Genomic DNA, 24,500 nt, shown 5'->3' on the forward strand with positions numbered 1-24,500 from the left:
TTTGATATAGCCTACATGCAGGCTGGCAGAGCGCACTGGCACCATGGGTGCATGAAGCAAGAAGGTACTGAGGAAGATTAGTTTTGCATCATTTAAAGTGGAATGTCCTGGTGTCCCTGAGTCCTGTGGTTGAGAGTGAGGGCTCAGATGTCAGCTGACAGTCCTCTTTTGCTGCTAACAATGGGCCAAACTGCATGAGAACACACTGATGTCACAGAAAGACACTGATCAGTGTTATTTATGCAAGAGTGCTAGTTAGCTAACATTATTACTGATAGCCAAAATGCTTGTTTACTCTCATTTTTGCTACTGGACCTAATGAGGAATGAGGGTTTCAGGTATCTGCACAAGAAGTGTTAGAAAAGTCAAAGCATGCAAATTCATGAATTTGTCACCAGAGACAATCAAGCAGGTGTAAATCCACAGTGGATTAGGAAAGAAATGCATTGTTCATTTTGAGAGTAACGTCGAAACAGTGTTTTTCAGGATAAAGTTGAACTTGTCATTTTAAGTCAGCTGCCACTGCAGCTACACACTCTGCAGATGCCTCGTGTTGATGGGTCAGTGAGACAGCCCAATCGCCTGTCTTATTGTGTCTTTTGATATAACATGCATCATAGCCATCGCCATGACTACACCCACTGTATGCCTTCTGATTGGATGCATGTTTCTGCAACATCCTTACACCACACTTGTGTTTAGTAGTAGTAGAAGTACAATTTCACTAACTAATTTACACAAGGCATTTTGTAGCAGCCATTGGAGCTGAATTGCACTAACAACTCCTTTTATCACCACATTGACTTAATATAAATATTATTTCAAGTTTGATTTAAAAAATGTTGAGTTTATTTGCAAAATGTACAATAACTTTTTTTCTGAATGTGGCTCTAATACTCCTTAGTAGAGTAGTAGTTGTAAGTAAAGTACAAGTTTACAGCTCAGTATATTGGCGTACATATCGATTTGTATGTTTGTGAATATTTTTCCTGTAACTGAAAATTTCTAAGAACAAAAGTTTCCAATTACGGATAAAAAAATGTATCCTGAAGATTCTGTGCACATTAACAGTGGCCTCTTAGTGTGCCGAGCTTCTTACAGAGACTACACACAGAACAAATACCTTTCATCTACAAAGACAAGAGACTCACTAGTGTGAATGAAAGGTTATTAGTCAAACTAATAATGCTGACTTTTGATGACTAGCTAGATAACTCGACATATGAACTGTCTGAGAATCTGGTCATATTCTTTTCACTGTAACTATGTGAAGGACAAACAGAGGACCCAGAAAGCTGAACACAGAGACACGCCGTGTCCTTTACCTTTTCTCCAGTGTTCATCTTTTTGCTGGCAGAGAATTCCTTGAGTGAACGAGTCACAGCTCTGTGGGTAGTGAAACACAAAGAGGACAAGGGAAGTAAAAAAAACAGTTCTCAGTATCCTGAGGAAGCACTTTAGTAACAGCAGGGACTAATCCTTTGTTTGACTGCATTTGTGAGCAGGAGGTGAAAGCCACTTACGTTGACACCTCAGCAATGTGTTTATGTCTCAGACTCAGCCACAGATCGTCATCCTCATCCAGCAATACCTCCTTCATCCTGGTTTCTCCCATCCCGCTGGTCTCAAACCTAACAGACACGTGTTAACAGACTGCTTGATTTTCACATCATGATTGTTATTTCTATATGTGTGACCCAAACTTTCTGTCATAACATTAAAAAATACACGTGGCAGATGTCAGACCTCCTTTAGTAGCATCTCTACCTGTAAACATCATTCTCGATACCCAGTAAGTCGTAGGCCATGGCTTGTAGTGTGAGCTCATGCAGGAGAGGTGACACGGGGTCGAAGCCTCGGTCCAGAATGAGCAGCTGAGTACGAGACTTGTCGGGACCCTGGAGGCACCAGAGCATATACAAAACACTGCTTTAACATGTAACACACGTCTTTTTTCCAACAGCAATCAGTTTAACCTTTGGAAGAACCCCTGAAGCAGCTTAGTTATTGCCCCAAGAACAATGGAGCCCACAGACAGACCATAACGTCTGTTTCATCCTCTGTGGATGGTTACCCACTCAACAGCGATGTAGTAGATGCTTGAGTTATGGGAGCAGTCCAGCTGATCTCCCCCAACACAGAAAACTAAAACTACAGCTGAGTGAAATTCTATTTACTAGTTTAGTTTATTCTTTTCTTACTTAGCTCTAATTAACACATGTAATACCTGTACAGTTTTTAATGCAGCTTGCTAAAAGACATAATGATCAATAAAAGCAACCTGGATATTATGGCAGATTATAGCTGGGTACGATTTTTTAGGAATTCCATTGTGTGTGATTTCCTCTGTTTTTCTCTTGTTTCAGAAGTTTCCATATATTTACCTTAATCTGGTTCTTCCACTCATTATCTAGTCATTTCACTTCATTACCTCTCCCAGGGTGGGGTCATCAGCTTTGTAGCCATCCAACTTCTCCTGAAGCATCTGAGCCAGAACTGCACAGTCTTTGTAGTCCCTAATCCAAAACACACACGTATTCATTTATCCAGGTGCACATTTTAAAAATCAAACAGCATGGAAGTGATAGCCAGAAAGAAGACAGTTGGCTTAATCACAAGGAAGAGAAATCATCTAGAAATCAGATTCTAATAAAACAGTGGATAAGTGTTGGCAAAAAGAAGGTCATCCAAATTCAAGGGGGGAAGCTGTTAGAAAGCAGGATAGAGGAGGGGCCTGAGTATCTCACAGACTGACAGGAACCACAAGAAATATACAAAAACTTTACCCACGGTGTGATTCCTCCATGGGGTAAGACAGGGGCCGAGAAGACAGCTCAGTGGGATGGAATAAGAATATCCTTGATAGGAATATCAACACATATCCCAGTCAGCAGATACTCAACTGAAATAATAGGCTGACAACAGGAGGATATTGATGTCACTTTCTCCACAATGCATGCAGGGTTACGCCCAAAATTCCAGCATCACGTGGCTTTACAAGCAATGGAAAGATGCCAACCTAAAAGACAACACAGAAGCTCTGATCAAGGCAGCACAAGAACAGTGCCAGATCCAGATAGAGACAGGAGTCTATCACAGGCACCAAGACCCAACCTGCAGGCTTCAGGCGTCCTGCAGACAGCCTGGTACATAATAGCAGGATGGGACGATGCAAGCTGAGTCAGCACTTGGATCAACCAAGTGGACTACAAGAACATTTGTGCTGCATACATCCAAACAGGAAGAGTAGCTCCAGCATTTTCCAGGAACAGAGAGTACAGTGTCAGTGCTCTTCTGCTAAACTGCTAAACCTCAGAGCAACGCCCTCAAGCCTCTTCGTCTTCTGGTAGAGGAGTCTACTTTGAGGAAGATGTATACACCACCCTGTCAAGAAAGCTGAGGCAGAGACTGAAGTCCCATGATTCACCTCCCATCACATGTGAGAGAGGGTAAAAGGCCTTAACATCCAGCCTTTCATGTTAAAAGTGATGAAAACAGAGTCTAAATGTGCTTTTGCTAATAATGAAACATCTTCATTCTTGATCAGAGGTGTAATCTCTGAAATGAGTGTGTGTGTAGACATAATCTAGACTTAAACAAGTTTGTGTGTGTGTGTGTGTGTGTAGGATGGGAAGCAGGGAGTGAGTGAGAAAAGAAATTGTATTGAGTATATTATGACTGACACACACACACACACACACAAATCTTGTAAAGTGCATCATACAAAGACAGAAAATGAAATGAAGTGATATTAAAGTTTACATTTTAAACTTTGTTTCAAATCATGTTTGTTGAAAAGTCACAGAGAGGAAGCTGAGGTGCTGCTGGACTTCGGGTCATTAGGTGTCCACAACGGTGAATGGATGTCACAGTGGGACTAAGGCCATCTCGAATGATGTAATGTCCAGAAGAACAAAAGTGTTGTGCAGAGGAGATAAGTCGTTCTTCCCATTCTGTTCTGCAAGATGAGCAGGTCAGAAGATTGGAAATAAGAAGTTGGAATTTGAAGCACAGACCACACCAGAGGGATCGACCACAAACTGTGAAGCTGCAAATTGGTTTTGATGCTTTTACTCTATTTTTCTCTGCTCATTTGTGTCGTGTTAGATTACAGATTACAGATTCAAGAGACTTTGGATTTCCACTGTATTCCTGGGGGATTGAATTTCCAAGGAATGCTGCTAGATAAGTGAATCTTCAGATCTGGTTGTGCTCATCCTCTTCAAATGTTTTCCTCACAAAGATCAGAACAAAGTCAGCATCAGCTTGTAGCAGGCTGATTAGATAAATATAATCCAAGTGCTTTGCTCCTGCTAAAGCTACAGTCTGCTATATTCTCCAGTTGTATTCCAACAGCACTGAGGGAATGGTCAGAACAGCACTGAGCCTGCTCAGGGCTCCTGATTTTTTATCAGAGGAGGCAGGGTAGACACCCGGAGGAGAAAGGCAGTTAGTCCCTCTCTAGGCAAATCCCCTTTGGCTCCATCCAAACTCTGCACCGCCCACTGGGGTAGACCCATAGGATCAGAGATCATAGGCTGTATCCCAATTCAGGGTCTGCAGCCTTAAAGGCCGCATTTTAAGGCCGATTACGTCACAGCGGCGCGCCGAAGGCTGTCCCAATTCAAAGGCTGCTTGAAATGCGGCCCTCAAATGCGTCCTTCATTTCCCTGAATTTTAAGGCTGTGGCAGTGTAGCCTTCGTGGCCCAACATATCCCACAATTCATAGCGCGGCAGTCGGTGTGGATAATTTTGCCGCAGACGGCAGACGCGGAGCGGCCGAAGACTGAACTGTTAAAAGTAAGTACTGAATAATATGCCACTTATTTATGTGCAAATGTTTAATAATAAAGAACATTAAAACATTACTGTTGGCCACATGTCGGCAAAGTTATGTGACATTAGTGATGTTTGTACTTTCAGCGTTTACTTGGTTTTAAAGCCTTTACTTTAAAATATATATATATATATGTAGTCGACCTTAATCTTACAGAGAATGTGATGATTTTGTGGATAATTAAAGTCAGTCATATATCCACAAACACAACAAGCTGAAAGTCAGTGATGCTGCTCGGTTTGCAGTCCTGAATATCACGGCACAAGCAGGATTCACTGCACTGTTAATGTTAGCTATGTTATATTGCTGCCTCTGTTCGGTGGTGTCGAGCCAAACGGACTTTAACGTGTGTTTGAACGAGCTGACGGTTCACTCGTTAAGCTGAAAGAAAGATGCTTTAATCACAGGAGTCACACATGTGTCCACTGGACCATCTGGAACTCTTCTTGTTTAGCACTCGTAATAACACAAACACTAAATCCTCCTTCTCTTGTGCTGTTTTGTAGCAGTGTGTACACCTGAGACTGTCACCTGTCTGTCTGTCCTGCACTCTCTCTCTGTTTCTTTCTCTCTGATTGTGGAATAAAAGTATGAACATGTATTTATAAGTTACACTTGTGTTTGAATCCTGCAGCTTATCACACATTTGATTTCCATGTGTGACAACTGCAAGTGTCCAGAGTGAGGACAGACTGAGGGACCCACTGCTGCACATCATCTGTGAGGCTTTGCACCCCTGATGATCCACCAGGACAAACTCAGCAGTGTGTGAGGAAGAGGAGGAGGAAGAGCCAGCAGCAGCTGACAGATGGAGAGAATAGACAGACTGTTCCCTGTTTGTGAAGGACTGCTAGGAAAGTTTAACATAACTAACTGTCTGTCCTGAATCAGTCTTATTAGGTAATGTTCAAATAATGTTATCATCCCAGTGTTTTCAGTGTGGGAGAAAGTACTCAGGGCCTTCAAGTTACACACTATGAAAGGCAGCAACAAGTTTAATATTCAGAAACCTAAAGTATGTATCAGCAGCAGAATGGAGCTAAAAATAAATGTTTGTTTCAGTTCTATGAAGCTTTGAGTATTTTGGATCAGTAGCACTGCTGTGTTTGTTGCATCATATTGCTGTAATTGTTTATATGCTTTATATATTCTGAGCTAAGTTGATCTATAGTGTTACATCATATTCTATAAGGATGTTATGTGTTTGTAGACTTTCTGCCCAGTTTGACCCATTTAGCAGAAGTCAGCCTGTTTAAGGCTCTGATATCTATTCTGTATGACTTAAAGCAGTTATGACATGGTCTGATTTTCTCACCCAATAAAGGAATATTTCATATATCAGTCTACTCTTCATTCTATCAGAAACAGTTATCACAGCTCGTACATTTTCTTTTTACACATATATGTAAGCATTGGGCCAAATTTAGTAATGCCAACATATTGAAAGAACAATGTTTGTCTCTTATATATAATAAATCTGTATATACACTGTCAGAGATACTTGTCTTTGAGTGAAGATTTAAGGTGATAGGACATATAAATAACTGCAGCTTGAATCTTTACTGAAGCTCAGTATTTGACACAGAGTTCACTCACATGTGCTGTACCTGCACATGTGATGTGACAATAAAAGTGATTTGATTTGAGACTTCAAACTCACTGCTGTAATAACTAATAATGATTAATATAATAACTATAATATTGGCTATATCATATTTACACTGACTTTAGTCTCATGAACAACATTAGCTAATTGTTATTTACTAGCTAATCTTACAATGACTGTTCAGTACAGATATGAAGGCCAACAATGATGTTTTACAGTCCTGTGGTCTCAGCCTCAGATACTTATTAAATCACACAAAGCTCGTGTAGAAACAAACAAACAAATGAACAAAATATGTTCCCCTTCATTTCTGTCAACCACACGTTTCCAGCTATCATGGTTGCTAGGCAACCTGGGCAGTGTGACGGAGGCTAGACCGTCCCATTTCACAAGCCTCGCACTTCCGGCCTTAGCGGTCTTTGAGTACGCGGCCCTTGAGGACCGTTGAGGCTGCGTACTTTAAGGCTGCAGACCCTGAATTGGGATACAGCCCATGACTTTTTAAATAGAGACCCAATTCAGTCTTTAAAAAAATGAAAAAGAGCTCACCCTCTGTATCGAACTCCTGGATACTCTTTTAGCGTGGCACAGAGGGTGGCAATCTGTTCAGCACAACGCTCGAGCATGTTATTCTTCACGTCAGCCTTGAAGGGGCTGTAGAAGTCCTGGAAAGCATCCACTTTATCCAGGGAGAAGACCTGACAACAGAAAACAGTACAAAGATGACACACAGTTGGATAGTTTCCCCTCTGCACCACAGCACTGGATGTTAGACTCAGCAATACTCGACTGAAGTGCAGGGGTTCAGCTTTAATCGAACTGAATTTCAGCATTAACTAATTAAAGCCATTTCTTTACATAGTGCCCAGTTTTCACAGGCTCAGAAATAACTGGACAATAACTGGGCTGACTATTTTATTTAATATTTAATATTGTATAGTGATATACAGAGGCAAAACTACAGGATATATCCCCAACACCTCCCATGTACACAGTGTTTCAGTGTTACAGCAGTTCCCAGTTTAATGCAGGCCTGAGTCTGGGTGGTTACTGGTTGTGCCTAAACATTCCTAATCAATGTCCTGTCATTGAGGGTGATTGTTTGGGTTTTCCAAGACCTTTGTAAAGTAGTGACACATCCAAATAACTGGGATTTCTGTACAATTGTTTGAACTGATGATCTTGGATCTTTGCAGATTTGAGCTAACTTTATCTTATTGTGTAAAACAAATATTGACAAACAAACTTTGAGGACATAATTTGGAGCTAAAAATGGGTAATAAATTGCTATACATGTTACTGCAAAACTCCCAATGATACTGTATCCTGAGTGAAGTATTGTGATAATATCTTAACATGGGCTAAATTGTAAACAAACTGGTTCTTACAGAGAGCTTTTCTATCCCGAGTATTCAAAACGCCTCATTCACCCATTCACGCGTTTTTCGACTGAAGTGTTTTCTGTCTATTGTTTACACACTTCATACTCCAATGGATGCATCGGGCAACAACTTGGGCTCAGTATGTTGCCCAAGCTGAGCTGGCTGGTGATTCCCACCTCCTTTTACAGCAACATTTGTACAATTTCCACTTCCTGAGGTAACTGAGTTAAAACACACTAAAACATCAAACTTACATTCATCCAGTGTACCGATCATGAATTAAACTGTTTGCTGACATACTGGCTATATTGAATAAAAAAATAATAATATGAAGTTGTGTTTGTGGCTTCCCATTTGCAGACGAACACTGAATGCACTACGGCAAGAAACACGAGCAGTCAGCCCAGCTTGAAAGTCAGTTTCAAACAGGAGTACAACTAGTAATAATACTCACTGAGAAAAAAGCACAGTAAAAAAAATTAAAAAATATTTTGCTGTATTCAGTCGTTTCATGCCTGCAGGGTTTTTTGTTAGTCTCTTACTCTTTGTTTTCAATAAATGAATTATGTTCTGAAAATGCTGCTACATCAGTGTTTACTGATCAAAATGATGGCAAAACCATTAACATAAGCTGTGTGGATCGACATTTTTTAAACACTAATTCACCAAAACTTAATGGATTGCAAAGTACAACTGCTCCACTGAGTAGGATAGTATGTAAAACATAACTGACAGGATACAGTTTTCTGCAGTGGCTGAACTCTAAACTTTCATATTAGTTTAAGATTGCCACTGTAGCACAAGAACACTTGTGCTGAAGAGAACTGTATTTCTCTTTAAATCTTAAATATATTGTTTTTAAACTCAACACATGGAAGGCTATGCACTATTGCATGTGATTGATTTCAGCATTATGTAAGACAAACTGTTGTTTTCATGTAGGATACATGCTTCAACAACTGACGTGCTATCAGTAAAATGTTCAGAACCTTGTGCTATAGTGAGAAGCTGATTCATCTCCTTCTACTCATTAATAATGCAATGTTCTTAAATCTGGTCATAAATGTGCTACATGGTTTCAGCACAATCAGTTGCTCTTTTCTCTTCACTTTCTTGCAGCATGAAAGGTCAACTTGTAATTCACTTCAATAAATCGTGGAAAGACAGCTGAGATTTTATTGACTATTCAGTCATCTGTATTCAAATTATACAAACACAAAGATCTCAAAACATTCAGTAAGAGTATTGTTACCCATCAATCATGACTGATGGTGGGCCGGGCCTAACTCTGTCTTACCTGAGACTCATAGGGCAGAAAGGCTATGTGGATCTCAGTCAAGGCCTTCATTGCTTTAGAAGCGCGGGATTTGGTCAAGAGTCCAAATAAAGAGTCTGGGATTGCTGCAAGCAATTGAAGAAAAACATTTTGGTTTACTTAGATAAACTGTAGGTTTTACAAAGTAAGAATTAAATGTTTCATTTATTTTATCTGCTTTGCTCAACATGGTATTTATTGTTCTGGCTTCTTTTTCCTTTTCTGTCCAAAATACACATTTGAACAAAGGAGTGGGGTTTTTTTTCAGTGAAAATTGTAAATAACCGCATTAAATCAGTCTTAGGTGAAAGTATAATTAAGCACAGGTAGTTTTTCTGTCCATATTCACAGTAATAATGGGCAGCTTATTAAAGTCAAAGAGAGGAATACCACATATAGAAATTATTAAAAATACAGCCAAAGACAAAAAATCCCATAATATTAATATGGATTAAGAAAGGGATGTCACTCACGTTCATGTGTGTCTGAAGGCAGACGAGTGAATACTTTGAATACTTTTTGGTTTCAGGGCATGACTTTTGTCAAACATGTGACATTTGGAGCAGACTGGAATGTGTCTTTGAGTTACAGTAAATATTGTGCAAAGTTCATCATGCTGTCAGGGTCACCTCCTTAATAAAGTGGCAATAAAAAGAAACACTTAACTTTTTAAGGCTTTCATGACCACGTTTTAGATGGTTCTGGTCAGTCAGGTGGAACTGGTACCTGCCTGCTCCCTGTTCTCACTAGCTGGTGCTATGACTAATATGAAACATTACCATATGGATGTGTTCAGTCACAAAGGCTTATCACAGCCAGGTTTGGTCCATGGCAAATTATTAAAAATTTGCTTACACCAAAGACAGATTTAATGAAAATGGAAAAGGTCAGTAGTTGAGACTGACCAGCTCTCAAGGTCCAAACAATAATTCCAATAAAATCCCCAGGAGGAGTTTGGAATGGTCTAATACCTGGAAATGGTCAAATCAGCCCCATAAAATTGTCAATTTAATTCAGTTCAACTTTGGATCATCGAGCCAACAGACTTTTTTTTTTTCCACATTTGGGATGTAACATGTGTGTAACAAATTTCATTCACCTAGCATAAACGATGCTAAAGACCAACTTCATTAACGAGGTGTTGCTATAGAGCCATGTTGCAACGACCATGTCTGAGTTTAATAAAACACACACATTTCCACCAGACCTGTGTCTGTGTGTGCAAAATGTCATGAAATTTTGAGAACGTGTCTACCTTTAAAAACGTAATTCACTTTGTAAAATAGCACTGAAGCAGATAAAGGGAAGAAAAGCCTGCGCTGCTGTGGAGGTGTTTTATTCATTCAGCTTTCACAGCGGGGAAAAAACAAGATGCTGCTGTGGAAGCTGGGCAAACATTACACATGCACAACAGGCTAAAACACGCCAAAGGAATGGAAAAAAAGCCAAAAGCACAACCAAAGTCATTTAACATAGTGAAATACTGTGATACTGGCATGCATGATTGAAAATATGTGATGCATCTGTAGCTGTTTGAGGACCAGGGCGTGTTCAGGGCCCCTGTTGTTGTCTCACTCTGACAAATTAGATTCCTTTTTTGAAAAGGAAATGTAGGCATACTATATTCATGTGGATTTGCCACGAATTAAATGACTCTAACTTTGCCCACTTATCTACAAAGCACAGCTGCAGTGTGGCATGTTGGACTTTGTTAAAATGTGTTTTCAGTATTGTATGATCTACTATTTTGGACTAGCACTGGTGTTTATTAGTCATAGTGACTCCTCAAAGAAGAGCCTATTTTACACTAGCTTATAATAGCTTACACTAGCTTATAATAAGCAGCTAAAAGCTGCTTATTATTTTAAATTTTGTAAAACTTAAAATTTTAGGATATTTTACTTTCAGTTACATTTATTCAATTGTATTTATTTCCCAATGGAAAAAAGAAACAAAGACAAAACAGCATCATTCAGCCAGTAAGAGCTGCAAAACTATACTGACAGATGAAAAAAATACAGAAACCAAAGACACCTGGGAAGATTTTTAAATACAGTACACGTGCCTCGAGTTAAAGAAAGTAGCGTTGGATTTCCTGATATGGTCTTAACCTCGTTATAGAAAGTGTCCTGAGACCACATGTGTTATGACTTGGAATTATATAAATAAAACTAAATCGTGTATTTTGTGGGTGTGATTTTGGTCTACTCACTGTCAGTGAAGAAGACGTGGGCGGCTTTGTACCTCGGAGACCGAGGGTCTCTGAAGTCCTCAATCAGACCCTCGACAGACTGAAATAGCAAAGATGAACAGAATGATAATTCATTGCTACATTGTTGAGTGAGTTACATATCACTGAAAACAAACATCAAACTAAATGTATTGTAATAAAGTATTCAAATCAAAGGAAAGTGTCATTTCTAATTTGATGGACAAACAATTTGCAATGAAGAAAATCGCATAATGAGGCTATAGAGCAGAGGTGTCCAGCTCCAGTCCTCGAGAGCTGCTGTCCTGCAGCTTTTAGATGCATCGCTGCTCCAACCAGCTGAATCAAATGGTTGGGATACCTCTTCAGTATGCCATCAAGTTTGGCAAAGGCCTGATAATAAGCCACTCATTTGATTCAGGTGTGTCGGAACAAGGATGCATCTAAAAGCTGCAGGACGGCAGCTCTTGAGGGCTGGCGTTGGACACCCCTGCTGTAGAGGAACTGCTTTATTTACCTCGTCTGAGGGTGTGATCAGGTAGATGGCCTCCATGCTGGGCAGAGGTTCACGCCGCTTTGTTATATCTTCGACAACTGAAGAGGATAAAGAGCAAGGTCAGTGCGTTCATCAGGCTGGTTAAACTAGAACACAGCTTAGGGCTGTGCGATATGAACAAAATCTCATATCCCAGTGTAAGACATTTATTATCCCAACAATGATATATAATCACAAAAATTTTAAGTTTTCTGTAAATTCTGTGAATCTCGGGCAACTCGACGCGTGAAGTGTTTTCAGCTGTCGCGTCGTGTACCTGGAGTCTAATGTTTTGACCGATGCGTGCAACTATACATTGTAACAGTCACCATTTTCTTTGTGAGTATTTATTACAGGGCGTGCTGCGGGGAAAAGCCTGTTTTAACGTTTAAGTCTAAGGTTTATTTTGAGAACCTGACGGCTCTTTTTTGCTTCTCATCTGTAAAATCTCTCCATACTCTTTCACATGACTTTTGCATATGTAGTAGAAGAGATTTGCAGTGTTTGAGTCTGAGGTGGGGAACGGTTTCCTGCATAATTTGCATATTACAGTTTTCTAGTCCATGGCAGACAGTTGGTGTCGTAAACCACCGCCTCTGTTCAAAGATGGTCGTTCACAGTGGACATAGATGGCTTCTTTAATTTCTCTTTCAAACCACCTGTCTTCTCTGTCCAAAATGTGAACATTGGCATCCTGGAAAGAGTGACCTTTGACCTTTAGATGCAGATGGACAGCCGAGTCTTGTCCCGTCGAGGTGGCACTTCTAAGTGTGTGGCTGGGTCTGAAGTACCCATAGTGGACCTCATCACAGCCACAGAAACCACCATCCAGATTCATAAATTATCACAAACAGAAGCAGAGCAAATCAGGATGAAAGTTTCAGCCACCCTCTCCAGTGCCAAAGATCCTCCATCTAACCTCACAATACAAGAAAAGAAGACCACAACATCACTATATTATGAGGGGTCTGAAAAATGCTTTTGCCATTATGTAATCTGTAATTTCCACAAAGTATGCTGATCAGTGTAATTTTCAATGATTAAACTGTAGTAGAGACGAGCAAACATATTGGTAGATCTGAGAAGAGAGAACTTTTGTTATGAAAATGATTTTAATCTTTTATACATGATTGCATTTGAGCTTATTAAAGAGCTGTGGCTCCTGGTCAACTGAGGGTCAGAAACTCTTGGCAGGCGTTAAGGATCAGCCAATACACGGTGAGGAGGACAGGAGCTCTGAAAGGAATGGCAACACACCTGCTTACATGACATACGCCTGGAGTGATTTTTATCTTTTATTACTTATATCCTTTAGAGTTAAGATTTAAGTTTTTATCATTTACACCTTATATCCTTTTGAGTAAGTCTTAAGTTTCATTTATGTTCAGTTTGAGTAAGTTTCCTTCATGGTTTGAGTATCATCATTTGAGTGTGACATTTAGCCTAGAAATCACACAGAGTTCAGCTGTGTATGTGCGCAGGCCTTATGTCTGGCTAGGACGAGAGGTGTGAGGTGAGCTGGGGTGCAGACGAGGTCATGACACATACATAGCCTACACAGCAGGCACCCACATACACACACACACTCACACACACACATACACACCATAATAGATCTATTTTGGTAGGTAAGAAGTGAAGATGTGTTTTTGCTGCAATTGCAAATTGTGCCGGCATATTGTCAGATGCTTACAGGAAGTGCACCTGATGTTCGGGGAGATAAGGAGGCGCTCATGGTGCGACACCGGGATGGAGATGAGACGTAATGTTCTTAAAACTATGTTAAAAGTTAGTAGGAACATTTTGTGGTTTAGGTTGACGTATGTTGTATTGTGTCTGTTTTTGCAAAAGAGGGGGCTTTGTTGTTGTACCCATATAAAACCTTTGTCTAATTATTGTAAGTTCAGTTCGATTGCTGACTTTGCCCAGCTTCGGACTCCACGCGTGTAATCAATAAATCTTTGCTTTGATCACATCTTCTGGACCAGAGTTGTTATTTGCTGGTGAGACCTCCGTACTCCTTTTCTCCAACTTTTGAACCTTAACAACTACCAGCTGACAAGGGAAGGTGCACCGTGGTCCTAAACACAACGGATTACCACACAAAGATCACTACTCTCCTCAGTGACAACAATACCTACGAAGATTTAAAAGGAGACTCCACAAGCAGCTACAAAAAGAAAGTTATAGTTTGCCTTCAAGACCTTGAAAAGGACAAAATCATTGACGGCCCTTTACCCAGGGGATGCCATATCCTGCATTTACGGACTACCTAAAATCGACAAAGAAAGTGTGCCACTCAGACCCATTGTCAGTAGCATCAACTCAGCCACTTACAACATTTTGAAACACCTTACTACCATCCTAGCACCACTTGTGGGGAACACCCCACATCACATCAAGAACTCCACCAACTTCACCGACAAGGTCCAGAAACTTACCCTGGATCCAGATGAAACCACGATGTCCTTTGATGTAGTCTCTCTCTTCACTTGCATACCCACCACGGAGGCAGAGGAGACTGTCAGAAAACGACTACAAGAAGACAGCTCCTTGGAAGACAGGACCAACTTCACCCCCATCAGACCTGCACACTGTTAGACCTCTGCCTCACCACGACATATTTCAAATACAACGAGGATTTCTACAGGGACAAACATGGCTGTGCCATGGGCTCCCCGGTGTCACCTATTGTAGCCAACCTTTACATGGAAGAAGTGGAAAGAAAGGCTCTTGGGTCTTTTAAAGGGAGAGTACCTAGCCACTGGTACAGATATGTAGATGACACCTGGGTCAAAATCAAAACCCAAGAAGTGGAATCCTTCAGTGCGCACATTAACCCAGTGGATAAAAACATCAAGTTCACCAGGGAAGACACAAAGATAACAGTTTCCGGTTTGTGAACTGTGCCGTACGCATTGAAGGGAATGGAAACCTCAACACTGGTTCATTCCAAAGACAAAACTCCTAAACATAAACGTAGCAACGTAGTATATGCTGCACATCTCCAAAAGTTGATTCTGTTCATCTGGATGTAGTATTTTCAGTGGGAGAAACATTTATTTATTATAAGGTTGGGGAAACCTGCAGTCAGCTAAGACTGAAGAAGTCACTTGGATGATGACGAAACGTTTCTCCCACTGAAAACGTCCAGATGAACAGAATCAACTTTTGGAGATTTACGTACCTGGATGATTGAGCATGCATCAAGACATATGCTATACAGTGTAGCGAGGAATGCCCAGACCTCTACATTGGAGAGACCAAACAGACACTTCACAAATGGATGGCACAACATGGAAGAGCCACCTTGATGGGACAAGACTCGGCTGTCCAGTTGCATCTAAAGGCCAAAGCTCACTCTTTGAGGATTTGGACAGAGAAGAGAGATGGTTTAAAAGAGGAGTGAAAGAAGCCATTTATGTCCACTGTGAATGACCATCTTTCAACAGAGGCAGTGGTTTATGACACCAACTGTCTGCCATCGATAATCCAGTTTAGAGATCCTTCCCAGACGCCTTAACACCTACTCACATCTTGGGCCTAGGTGGCCTAGGCCCAGGATATGGGCCTAGGCTAGGTTTCACAGCGGGTTTACCCAAAACCTTGGCTGGTTGGGACCTACACCCGTTTTCACACCTTGACTCGTGTGATTAGGTAGAGCAGGGGTCCCCAATCCCAGTCCAGGAGGGCCGGTGTCCCTGCAGGTTTTAGATCTCACCCTGGGTTAACACACCTGAATCACATGATTAGTTCATTACCAGGCCTCTGGAGAACTTCAAGACATGTTAAGGAGGTCATTTAGCCATTTACATCAGCTGTGATGGATCAAGCACACATCTAAAACCTGCAGGGACACCGGCCCTCGTGGACTGGGATTGGGGACCCCTGAGGTAGAGGATCAACAGGGCCCTCTTGAGGACACTCCCCTAGGACTTAAATCTGGGACTCTCCACCACTGGACATTAGAACTAAAGAAGCTTCTCGGATGAAACGTCTTCAAGAAACTTAAAGAAGTCCAGACGCTTTACATTCCAAGCTCCTTAGTCTCATCTTATTGTTAACACTATTAGAGTGAAATCGTGGATATAAGTGGCGGTTTTAGCTTTCTCCAAAACACCTCTAATATTATTTTTTGACGCTTTCCATTAAATGGATGGTTCTTAAATTTAACTTAATATCTGAGTTTTTCTTAATTTTTTTTTTTGTTTGAAATTCTTGCAAATTTATTAAAAAAACCCCCACACAAACAAGCAAAAGGAAAAACATGTACATAAGTATTCTATTAGAAGCATGTGCAGTTTACCACTGTCATACATACTATTAAATCCGGTTCTTTAGATTCTTTACGGCGGAAAAGACACGACTCAAAAGTGGTCTTTTACTTTAAAATGATCTTTAATTTTACATATTCCGGAATATGGAGACCCAAGCACAACAAACACAACCTCAGGTCTCAAGAACAAACAGGAAGCCTAGTTATATTTATATACTCCATCTTGACGTCACACACACTTTACGTTTCGATCAAACACTCTGTTTAGTTTCACTTCGGCTTCTGCAAAAGCATGTGGTTTCCTGTCAGTCCTGTCGGCACAAACTGTACTAAGAGTTGGGACTCTATTATATAAACCAATATAATCAGCGTATTAGCATTTAAGATTATATATTCAAACTCAACAGTTCCCCCTTTTCGTGTTTCCCCAAGAAACACAACATAATTCCTAATTTTATCCCATTAAGTTTTACTTCCATCTTACAAGCTAAAATATAACAAAACACGTTGTCAGGGTTTCTGGGTCGTTGACCCAGTATTTTTAGTTCATGTTCACTGTTTATCTTCTGCCTGTTTCACTTCCTGTTTTATTGTGTTAGCCTTGGTCTGTGTGCATTATGTTCAGTCCTCTTCCCATGTACCATTAGTTCATTATGTTCAGCTGTGTACTCATCGGTTTCTAATCACTCATCACTCAGCCTGTGTATTTATGTTCCTCAGTTCAACCAGTCCAGTGTCGTGTCATTGATGTTAATGTCGTCTCTCTGCATGTATGTTCAGATCAGTCAGCCAGCCATTCAGTCCTTCAGTCAGTCAGTCCTTCATTCGTTCATTCAGTCAGTCGTCCAGCCAACCAGCCATTTCCTACTTCTGTTCTGTTTGTTCACTCCGTCGACAATAAAACACCATTATCCTGCACCGTGAGTCCAGCGTTTGGGTCATCTCTTCCTAGCCTTCACACACGACACTCCCGACACACGTTATTCTAAACAAAACCAATCCTTTCAGTTGCCCAACCCTATCTGTCCCCTCAACGGGTTGTATGTTTTCAATGTTTCCTTATTATTTTGTCATAATTACTTCTATCCACAACAAATAAATCAAACAAATGAGCTATGACCTGTCCTAAATCTACTTCCTCCACCCCCTTTTCACCCAGTTTAATTTTCTTTCAATCCCCATTTAAAACTATTCCTGACTTCCCTCAGTGCTCCCTGCAAACCCCAAGAAAGATATAATTAGCTTTTCCTATAATATCTTGTCAACCTTTTCTAAACATCCTCTATATATGATAACCTTTTTATCTTAAAACTTAGGCCTAATTTCTTCGCCCCCTTTAACAGGTAGCTCATATCTTTTATGCCCACACTTAGCCTGTGTCTAATGAGCTTTTAGTCTCCTAAACAACACATTTTCTAGAACTCTGGTTCTCTGTGGACAAATTGTCACAGGTACAATACATGCATAAATTTCAAAACCACAAATCTTCTGTTGTCAACTTTTGACACATTTAAAAACATCATTTTCTCCGTGTCAAAAGATTTCAGGATTTTGGGATTTTTATTATTATTACTTAATAATTATTTATTACTTTATCTTTTGCTCTTTATGTTTATGTTTGCTCTTTCAGTAAGTCACACTTTGTGCAGACTCCTAAATGGGGAAGTTACACTCTGTACTCCACGGGAAGCCTGCACGCAGCAGCTATTTTATCTCTTCCTGTATCTCTTCCTGTATGTGCTTTTAATAAAAGACTGCTTCTTTTTGCTGCAGCGGAGAGTCTCTCTGAGTCTCCCCGTGTACACGTTAACCTGTCTGAGCGTTTTATTCTGACCTGAGTTGCATAGCAGGAAAACTCCTGACATTTCTTGGTCCTTCGAGCCGGATGGGATACAGCATTTTTGTGAGATCCCACAGGAAAGCCTCATCGAGTCCTGACGTCGTGAGAAGCCCGCGCTGAAGTCTGTCGACAGCTCCTCTCTAGGTAGAGGATATAAAGTCCAGAGACGTAACGTTCGGGTTCTGGCCGGCGTTCTTATAAGTGGTCCACGGCGGTGGGGGTCGATGAGGTAAACCTGAGAGACTGGCAGCAACCAGGTGAATATTAACACTCAGACACCTCGCGTAAAACGTCTAGGCTCGCCCAGAGGGGCTGGTAGCATTCCTAAAAGTAAACGCTCGCCTGAAAAAGGGGCTGGAAGCTATTTTAGGGGGATTTCTAAATGTAAACGCTCGCCTGAAAAAGGGGCTGGAAGCTATTTTAGTAGGGTTTCTAGAAGTAAACGCTCGCCTGGAAGGGGCTGGAAGCTATTTTAGGGGGATTTCTAAATGTAAACGCTCGCCTGAAAAAGGGGCTGGAAGCTATTTTAGTAGGGTTTCTAGAAGTAAACGCTCGCCTGGAAGGGGCTGGAAGCTATTTTAGATAAACCTGGTCCGTAAGACGTAGTACGCGTTGAAAAGGTATTGTTGTTGTTTCATTTTTGTTGGTGGAATAAGTTGATTTTACAGCACAATAAGGAGGCTGAACTATTCCACTATTTTGTTTGCTGTTGGCCACCCAAGTACTGGTGAAAAGAGAGAAACAAGTCGTGTTGACACCGCTTTCAAGAATAGCTTGAAAGTAGAAGGCCATGTCAACTACTTCTCTCGATTCTCGTGCCAGAGAAGGTGCCGCAGTTGTGTAGTAAAGTATTAAAATTAAAAGGATTAAAATGGGTAACTCACTGCTGACGAGCAGTGGTTAGAAAAGAAATGTCCAGGTGCCGGACAAATTAGTGCATATAGATGGAGAAATCCGAAGAAAACCTAAAAATGTCCCACGTGGGAGGGAAAATGCATTGACTAAACTATAAGAAACCCTCCAAGCAGAAATAAATGCTGAAAAGGAAGCTAAAAAGAAATCAAAGCGTACACAAGAGTTGTAACATTTTAAAGCATGGAAAGTGGAATGAAGTGGAATAAACAAAAGGTTAAATTAAGGTTAACTTAAATTAAAGCAGAGCTTATCTGTGATAAGCATGATAATAGGAGATAATAGGAAGGTTAACAACCTGTAAACTGGTATTAACAATGAAACATAGTTGGCATGATGACCGTGCCTAGAATGAATAGAATGCATGAAACCAGATAATTCACAAAAAAGATATATCAAATAAAAAAGAGAGATGCATAAGGTATATTAAGGCTGCGTCATTGTCCAGCCAAGGAAAATGTCTCCAGCTTGGGAAGGTGTGCAGCTGCAGATTCACACAGACCCGTGATGGATACATAATAAAATATAAACTAATATACTATTGTATATTAGTAGTAAAGTAGTGAAGTAGTGTATATACTATTGCTGTTATAAAAAGGAAAAACAATACAATGATAACATTAATAATGACATACTATTAATAAGAAGAGGCACCTCAGTCAGTTATGATGTGAGGTGGATGATTGTTAAAAGTAGTCTAAATCAAGCTTAAGGTTTGCTCAAACTCAGTACAATGATATATGAGATGAAGAAAATAAGGAATTAACTACACTAATCAGGTGCATGGAGACACTTGACCTGCTTGTAAACCTGTCATCTTAGACAGCTCACAGAGAGAAACAGAACTCTATGAATAGACTCTATGAATAGAATGAATAGACAACACATTCTCAACTTGTTATATGTGAAATTATTTCTGGAAAGGGTCAGAAGAGATCATTTGAACCTAGAACTCAGTGATATGATGCACGAATTAAACCTTATGGCAATAAACACTTGCAATGAAGAAAGCAGCTTACACTCAATTAATATGAACGCAAAGCCTTGATGCCATAGGCAATTTGTTTTGTTTTGTTTGTTTGTTTTGTAAGTTTGGAAAACAAATTTGTGATCATACTTGTGGATCACAGTGACACATAATGATTAGGCACATGATTTAACAGTGACGAGTTTTAGAGCTGTGAGCTATGAGCTATAAGCAATGCAAAGTTTTTCCTAACTTAAAAGTTTGAAATATGTAAGATGTATGAATTATTTGAGAAATAGGAATTGCCTAAAATGCCTTAAGTCAAAATGTAGTGTTGCATCTACACAGCAGATAGAGTTGTAGAAGCGAAACCGTTGACATCCTCACACACGCAGGCCAAGATATAAATATATACACTGACAGACAGTATGTTTTTTCAGCTGTGCAACACTTTGAGATCTTCTAAAGACACTATTAGAAGTAATTTTATTGCCAAAACGGTTAGCATTTTGTAAATGTGCTGCACACCAGAAAGGCTGCTCAGAGGTCACTAAAGGCAATAACTTGGCAGACCAGAGCCGCAAAAGCAGCAGCACAACAAACTATAGACACATTAATGTCTGACTCCTCAATGCAAATACCACTTGATGTGCTTATATACGAACAGAAAGCCGCACCAACTAGAGAACAAAAGAAGTGGTTAAAATGTGGAGCACAGCTAGAAAATGATTTGATGACTTGTAATAGCAAACCAATACTACCAAAGTCCCTACACATATCAGCAGCATTATTGTCAACAGGAGGGGGGGTAGGAGAGGTAGATAAACTTTCAGAAATTTGTCGGAACATGCATGATTTGCCAAAAACATAATGCACACCACCTCATCCTTTTCATACAATCCACATGAGTTTTATTGAGCTAAATGAATGCCAGGGCTCAGAATACGCTCTAGTGATCATAGACGTGATCTCAAAATAAAATAGAAATCTATCCAGTAAAAAAGCAGACGCCATCTCAGTAGCAAAATGTTTGTGCAACCATTTTATTTCAATAGATGGCATCCCCACTCTGATAAGATCAGACGATGGGACACATTTTGTTAATGAAGTAATCAGTAAGGTCTCTGAAGCACTAGGAAATAAAACAGAGACTGAGAAAATGCATGGAAGAAACAGGGAGACCATGGCCTGAGTGTATAGGCCTGGTAAAAATGTGGATGAGACTGACACAAAGTTCTCAGAAACTCACAACTTGAAATTACTTGAAAATGAAGAGATTGTTCTAAACAACTCTCCAGTATTTTGCAGGTTGAAACCAGGTGATTGGATTCTGATCAAAGTACTCCAAAAGAAAAATTGGAGTTCACCAAGGTGGGAAGGTCCTTATCAGGTGCTACTCACCACTCCCACTGCCTGCAAAATAGCAGAAAGACCGTCTTGGATCCACTGCAAAAGAGTGAGTGACGACCTAAAACGTTTAGACGCCGACACCCCTAACTCCTGTATGGTGATCTATTGGTGGAGGGAGGGCTGATCGGGTATACCCCGCCTTCTTCTTCTTGCCAGTAGTCTACTCATCAGAGGTCACAGGTGTGTCTGGTCATCATGAAGACACTTGTCCACCTAATGGCTACTGTTGCACTCCTGGTGAGTTTATTAACACTCACCCGAAAGAGAAAAGATGAACAACACCACCTGCAGACAAGATGGACACATGACAACTCACATCTCCGTGACATGACACAAGACCACATTCATCCATGGATGAACAACGCATGGTATCGATATATACATGACAGCACACCCAGAAAAGACTGCTATGTTTGCTCCTACATGCCCCCAACGACACAATACGCCACCCTGTATGCGAAGGGAATGGACATAATTCAAGCAAAGTGTGCCGCGAGCTACGCCAGCTACACACACTCCTGGAGGGCCCGTGAAAAGCAACAACATCTCAAATGGCACCTTCTGGGTGCAAGGGATGGCCTGGATCTGTGGCCAACAGGCCTATTTTATCCTTCCTGGGAATTGGACAGGTCAGTGCGCTCCCATTTTCATATCTGACCACACTTTCAAGATAACCATGGACGCCACGTCAACTTCAACATCAACAACAAGGAAAAGACGGAGCACCCCGAACCTCAAGCAGCATGATTCTGTGTGGGGTTCCGATGTCCCAGAGGAATTCAAACTTTGGACTGACAGACAGAAAGTTATTCACGCACTCTTCCCATGGGTGGGGGTAGGAAAACACGCTTTAAGGATAGAGACTCTGAACTACCGCTTTGGACTTTTTCTGAATGCTTCATGTAAAATCGACGATGAACAGGATCAGGAAATTGACGCCCTGCGCATTGCAGTAATGCAACACAGGGTAGCGTTGGACATGATTCTCGCCGAGAAGGGCGGGCTATGTATCCTTTTTAACAACACATGTTGCACATACATTCCAGATAATGTGCACTCACCGAACATGACTGATGCTCTGAAAACACTCAGACAACTTCGGAATGCACAACAACGAGACTATGCCACAAACACAGAAGACTGGCTTACGTGGCTTTTAAGCGGCTCTTGGAAGTCCCTGCTGATTAACGGACTTGTTTTTGTTGGTGTTATAATACTGTTATTGTGTCTGTTCACTTCATGTGTCATACCTTGTTTGAAGAACATGGTATCAAAAACGGTAACTGCTTCAATTCATGCTTACATCACCCTATCACAGAATGAAGAAGATGATAATGAGATAGACACTTGGATATAACATACTCACAAAACCCACTATCTTATGATGTCTTGGCTAAAAATGTCTACAAGTGGCCATAGGCTGTCAGTGGTCGCTATGTACATATATAGAAGGAAAGATCAAACAACAGGTGGGAATGTCAAAAGATTTCAGGATTTTGGGATTTTTATTATTATTACTTAATAATTATTTATTACTTTATCTTTTGCTCTTTATGTTTATGTTTGCTCTTTCAGTAAGTCACACTTTGTGCAGACTCCTAAATGGGGAAGTTACACTCTGTACTCCACGGGAAGCCTGCACGCAGCAGCTATTTTATCTCTTCCTGTATCTCTTCCTGTATGTGCTTTTAATAAAAGACTGCTTCTTTTTGCTGCAGCGGAGAGTCTCTCTGAGTCTCCCCGTGTACACGTTAACCTGTCTGAGCGTTTTATTCTGACCTGAGTTGCATAGCAGGAAAACTCCTGACACTCCGTCTCCAGCAGACGCACGTCCTAGAACAAACTGTCACTTATGTAAGCACAAAATCCAGTTACAAGCAAAATATGTTTGAAGTCTTACCTAGAAATGAGTCTATCTACTGTGTGTGTGTGCGTGTGCGTGTGTATGTGTCCACCTCAGATGCACTCAGTTTCACCTCTCACCTCTTCAGCTAAAACTTGTAACCTATCCCCCAGACAGAAGGCCAGCACGTACACAACTGAAACTATATGTGTAATATATTGAATAAATGTTTTACTTAAATGCCACTACTCAAAGCTTAATAAAAAGGATATAAACAAAAAGGTTAATATGTGATTATGATAACACCTGTAATACAAGTTTTAACGTAATGCCAACAGCTTCAATAAATGCTTTGATGAAATCCTGGTTAATGCAATGGTAATCATGATGGTTATGAGTAGTATCAGTAAAATATTTCTTTGATCTCCACAACAACCTATCATGTTCTAGGGTCTATCATTTATACATATATAATCTTCAATTTTATTCATTTGGGTAAGCGACACTTTTAACAACCTTTGACACCCTTTTAAGAAACTCTCTTCTTCTCTTAGAATAGAATAGAATAGAATAGAATAGCTTTTTATTGTCACTGTTACAAGAACAGTGAAAGGCAGTTTGGCATCTCTCCATGTGTGTGGAGTACACAATAGCGTAAGTATTTACACAATGACAAATTTACATTTACACAAGAAAGATATGTACAAGTTATACATACACCTGCAAACATACACGCACATACATACATATATGTATATATACATATTTGCATCCGTACATGCGTACACACACATATTTCCACATACACGCTTACATCTATATACATACACATACATGCCATCTAACTAGCAGGTGCATTGAGAGGTGCAGTGTGATCAGTGATATTGCACATTGAGTGGGGGGAGGGGGGGGTGCTGTTGGAACTATACTAAATAATGTTATAATAAATACAGTTTAAAGTGGTAAGGGTGTTGTTTGCATTGAAGTATAAACAGAAATACGATTTATAAATAAGGTGTAATGTCCATGAGTGTTGGCAGTGCAGTTATCCTCCAATCAGGGTGGAGGTAGGGCATGTTTGACAGCCTGTGGGTAAAAACTTCTGTTGAGTCTGTTTGTCTTCGACCTGATGGACCTGTAGCGTTTACCAGAGGGAAGGGGGGGGGAAAGTGAGTGTCCAGGGTGCGAGGGGTCTTTGATGATGATGCTGGCTTTCTGCTGAAGTCTGCCAGTATAGATGTCTCTGAGGGGAGTTAGTGAAGTGCCGATTGCCCGCTCTGCTGCCCTTATCTTATCTGATCATCTCAAGCACGTCCTGTACTCAGGGCCTGCTTATCTATCACACCATCACTGCTTGCTAAGCAAAA

At 40.6% G+C, this 24,500-nt stretch overlaps 1 protein-coding gene across 5 annotated transcripts in view; it reads right to left on the reverse strand.

Annotated features, from left to right (window-relative positions):
* The window catches only part of LOC100712335 (syntaxin-binding protein 1), an 83,923-nt gene that overhangs the window by 35,137 nt on the left and 24,286 nt on the right, over positions 1 to 24,500 (reverse strand). For all 5 annotated transcript variants that reach the window (XM_005465417.3, XM_005465416.3, XM_003459729.4 and 2 more), the window contains 8 exons: positions 11,868 to 11,944; positions 11,354 to 11,432; positions 9,124 to 9,227; positions 6,994 to 7,142; positions 2,432 to 2,516; positions 1,768 to 1,898; positions 1,524 to 1,631; positions 1,326 to 1,386 (listed from right to left, as the gene is read on the reverse strand). In XM_005465417.3, the coding sequence (XP_005465474.1) occupies positions 1,326 to 1,386; positions 1,524 to 1,631; positions 1,768 to 1,898; positions 2,432 to 2,516; positions 6,994 to 7,142; positions 9,124 to 9,227; positions 11,354 to 11,432; positions 11,868 to 11,944 (794 nt within the window). The remainder of the gene's footprint in view (positions 1 to 1,325; positions 1,387 to 1,523; positions 1,632 to 1,767; positions 1,899 to 2,431; positions 2,517 to 6,993; positions 7,143 to 9,123; positions 9,228 to 11,353; positions 11,433 to 11,867; positions 11,945 to 24,500) is intronic.

The sequence above is a fragment of the Oreochromis niloticus genome, linkage group LG12 (assembly GCF_001858045.2).
Source record: "Oreochromis niloticus isolate F11D_XX linkage group LG12, O_niloticus_UMD_NMBU, whole genome shotgun sequence".
NCBI lineage: Eukaryota > Metazoa > Chordata > Actinopteri > Cichliformes > Cichlidae > Oreochromis > Oreochromis niloticus.